The sequence below is a fragment of the Acyrthosiphon pisum genome, chromosome A1 (genome assembly GCF_005508785.2).
Source record: "Acyrthosiphon pisum isolate AL4f chromosome A1, pea_aphid_22Mar2018_4r6ur, whole genome shotgun sequence".
In the NCBI taxonomy this organism is placed as follows: Eukaryota; Metazoa; Arthropoda; class Insecta; order Hemiptera; family Aphididae; genus Acyrthosiphon; species Acyrthosiphon pisum.
This window is the reverse complement of record NC_042494.1, coordinates 68173844-68177831: the sequence shown is the minus strand read 5'-3', so window position 1 is coordinate 68177831 and position 3988 is coordinate 68173844. Positions and strand designations below refer to the sequence as shown.

General features: G+C 28.8%; 1 protein-coding gene across 1 annotated transcript in view; it reads right to left on the bottom strand.

Annotated features, from left to right (window-relative positions):
• Positions 1-2689: 2689 nt before the first annotated feature.
• LOC100162090 (peptidyl-alpha-hydroxyglycine alpha-amidating lyase 2) overlaps positions 2690-3988 on the bottom strand; it is a 5822-nt gene continuing 4523 nt past the window's right edge. The window contains exons 6-7 of the mRNA XM_001943846.5: positions 3615-3730; positions 2690-3064 (exon numbers count right to left, since the gene is read on the bottom strand). Coding sequence (XP_001943881.2) covers positions 2939-3064; positions 3615-3730 — 242 coding nt within the window. The 3' untranslated portion in view covers positions 2690-2938. The remainder of the gene's footprint in view (positions 3065-3614; positions 3731-3988) is intronic.

Below are 3988 nucleotides of genomic sequence, written 5' to 3'. Positions count from 1 at the left end.
GGCGAAATTAATGTGATATTAGTAAATTATAATGTAATTAGACTTTTAAAGTTGTAACTATTAGAACTTAGAAGTTTGTCGTTTTACGATACTGCTAACTTTTCAATAATTCACATTGATAATGTGGACTACTTCTTGAGTTTAAGATCCGAATTCTTTATACAATTATGCATAAGTCATAAGTTTAACACTTTTTTTCTTATGAGTTTTCAACTTATACATTAACATTGTCATACAATTTTGTTATTTTTACATATTATTTCATTTGACACAAATATTAATTTGATCTTTAAACACTTAATTATAATTTATAACTGTTAAAATGCAGAACAGTACTATCAACACGATCAGTTGACCAGTTGTAACTGTGAGTGTGACTGACTACCCACTGGTTCAATCGGCGCGCCACAATTAACCTACGTACTCTCTGTGTAGTATGTTGTACTGAAGGGTTTGACATCCAAAATTAAAGTACTGCATTGCACATCTCAACATCTATATGATTTGGTGGGTGTGCAATTGTGTTCATCATGTCTTAACAAATATTATTTTATCTAAAATAGGTACACCAATAATTATGAGATGTTTAAAATTTTAGACAATTATTTTTTGGGTTAATCAATGTTATTTGTAAATTCCCCATGAAAAAAGGCGTTATAAGTTAAAACACTTATTTTGTAAAAAAAAAATGTTTGGAATATAAAATTATATGGAGTTATAATAATATTTTTGTTGTACATGCCCACTTACAAATATTTATAAATGTGTCCTACCTATATGGCTATATTATCATATCTGAATTCTGAGTCTCTATATCTGTTTAGCATAATAAGAAGAATAAACAATAATAGCTTGCACTTAAAAATACATTTATAAATATATAATATTATAACAATATATTATGTTCCTTCACACACCACCAACGTACACAAATATACATGCCCGCGCATCTATGTATGCCAAGTGCCAATTAAAAATCTATAGGTATGAATGTATACTAATATAATACTAGGTATATTACTATTTAAGTATATTGTAGGTATTAATTATTATTGTGACAATAATTTCCCAGTACCTACTTACACAATATTATATTTCCTCGAAATTATAAAAATAGTCGTTTCTCTACCAACAACCATCAATCAGCCCATTTGGCTGCTTTTTAAATCAGTAAGAGCCATAGAGGCAAATGGCAGATTTAAAATCCAATATCATTGCGTTTTTGCCTATTTATTAAATTGGTTGGCCTTAAAAAAGTATAAATTATAGACAGGGTTTGTGACTGGCATAAAGATATCTATGAGTAGTATGCATTGTATACCTTTCTAATATAAAATAAATAATAATCTATAATTTACATTTTGCAGTGTTGTAAATAATTTAATAATATAGGTAGATAGTTGGCCAACTATTTGGTTTTTATTTTAAAAGTTTGTAACGTAATAGGTAAGTACCTATAATAATATAATAATAGTCTTTTATATTCAGAAGTTTATTTAACATAAGAAACATGATGTAATCATGTAGATAAATCAGTTTTCGTCGGTCATCTTAGTTCTTTTCTTTGTAATAGACGGACAGTAATACAGTACCCACATTGAAAGTTGAAACCCGCTCGACTACAGTGGTGTTTCATCTTTAGTAGCCGAGTATTGGAGCGGGCAGTGGGCTAATAATATTACACACTAGCGACCTATTTTTCTAATAAAAATCAAATGTTTAAAAATATTTTCGAATATCTTTACTCAAATACTTTACAACATTGACTATATTATATTTACGATATACCTAGGTATTAAATAATCATAGCGTTTAAGTATTTAATGGTACAATATAAATTATAATATATGTGTTACAAATATAATACCTATGTCAAAAGCGCATATATATATCTAAGTATATATATATAAGAATCTAACTTGATTTTGGAGACGAAGGAAACCGGTTTGTTTGTTTATTTATTATTATTATTATTTATTTATTTGTTTGGACTTGTATATTTCCATTTGAAATATATATTATTCATTCAACAGATAATTTATTGTTACATTTTTTTCTACCTTATTTCTATTCTATAATAAAAAGAATAAAATTTACCACTCCAGTGGTTGAATTCAAAATGTAGGATATATAATTTTCAGAAATTAGCAATAACAATAACTAAAATATGTATATATTATAATATTTGTATACCCAAAAAATAGTAATATGTTTTAAATTAAATTATAAAAAAATAATTTCTTCCGGAGGAAGGTCGGGCAGCTAGTAATATATAATTATAATATTACCAATCATCATATCAATATAAGTATGTTGTATTTGTATAAAGTGTTAAATATTAAGCGACTGTGGTTTAATAAAATGTGTATTTATATAGGTACCTGCTACAACTATACTATATATAGGTACCTACCTAATAAGGTTCTTTACTTGAATATGATTTAATTGAACTTTATTACATTTCAATAGGTTCTCCGTATTAATGTGATGAAATGCAAATATACAGACGACAGCGATACTCCAAACTCGCGAACCACTGCAGGCTGCAGAATAATATATTTGTCTATAGACGCTAAAAATATGATTTTAATTCTCAACATACCTATTATTCAATATTTCAATGTAGTAGTTAGGTACCCTCCTCCTACCTACATAGAATACTCGCATAGTCTGATAGTCACATAATAAATACCTATTTTATGTACGTTTATTTATTATAAGTAAACCGAACAGAATTTAGGAAAATATATCCTACTGGCTACTTGTAACAATAGGCTTAATTTAATTTAATAGTCCAATCATTAATTTAATGGATCATCGAATGTATCGTTATATTCATTAATCAATAATCAAATAATGAATATATCGTGACCTAATTCTATGGAATAAAATAAATATTGTTATTGTGTAGTTTTGCGTGTAGAATATTTTTTAAGTATTAGTCGGATTTCAATGGAGTAACTGGCGTCATCGTGTATTTCACTATGCGGTTCGGACTGATGGAAGCTACGTACAATGACGAACCGTCTTTCGAAATAGCTATATCGTGCGGCACATTGATAGCCTGTAAAACAAGACGTAATACAATTTTGATAATTTATAGATAAAGATATAGGTACTTAAGGTACTACGCATGTTTAAATATTCTATAGATATTAAATAATAATAAAAAATCATTGTTTACTACGTGTACCTCCCTTAGTAGTTAGTACCTATGATAAATTTACTAAAGTATTTAAATTTTAAATAATAATATATGCGTTATACACAAAATATTAAAATCTAATTATTTTATATCTATAAAATATATAATATTAAGTTATAACTTATAAGCGGTAAGTGGTAGAGTATAAATGTGTAATATATAATATAATATTACTAGTTATTTACTATAAAACAGTGGCGAATCAAGGGTAGGCAAAGGGGGCATTTCCCCCCTCCTCCCCCAATCATCGTAGTTTCCCTATGTTTGACACTGTGTTTAGAACATTTTGTAGCCAATTGTTGTACTTTTGTCACCCCATGCCTTCCCCCCCCCCAAAAAAAAAAAATATAAGCCCTGGATCCGCCACTGTTATATAGTATATGGCCATATAATGGTAGGTATAACTCACTGTATTTTTGGATAGTGTCCAGTGATCCACAATGTTCTCGGTCATAGGATTTATGGTAAATCCTCGAACCGGTATCAGAGGTGATGTAGGTCCGTTGACGGCGTAAATCAAATCGCCTTCAAACGAAATTAAAAACGTTTGTCGTTTAGTCAAAACGTGATTTGTCATATTCAATACCCCCTCCCCTTCGGTCATTATCACCATAGGCGCAACTAGACCTATACTTTTGAGGGTGCACAAATTATAAAGAATTCTCAGACCCCCGGACCCATACTCTATATACAGGCTATAACAGAAAGATCTGACGAAAAAAAATTACGCTACTTAAACGTATGACAAAAATATTGTGGAAAAATATTTTGAAAAAAGTTATT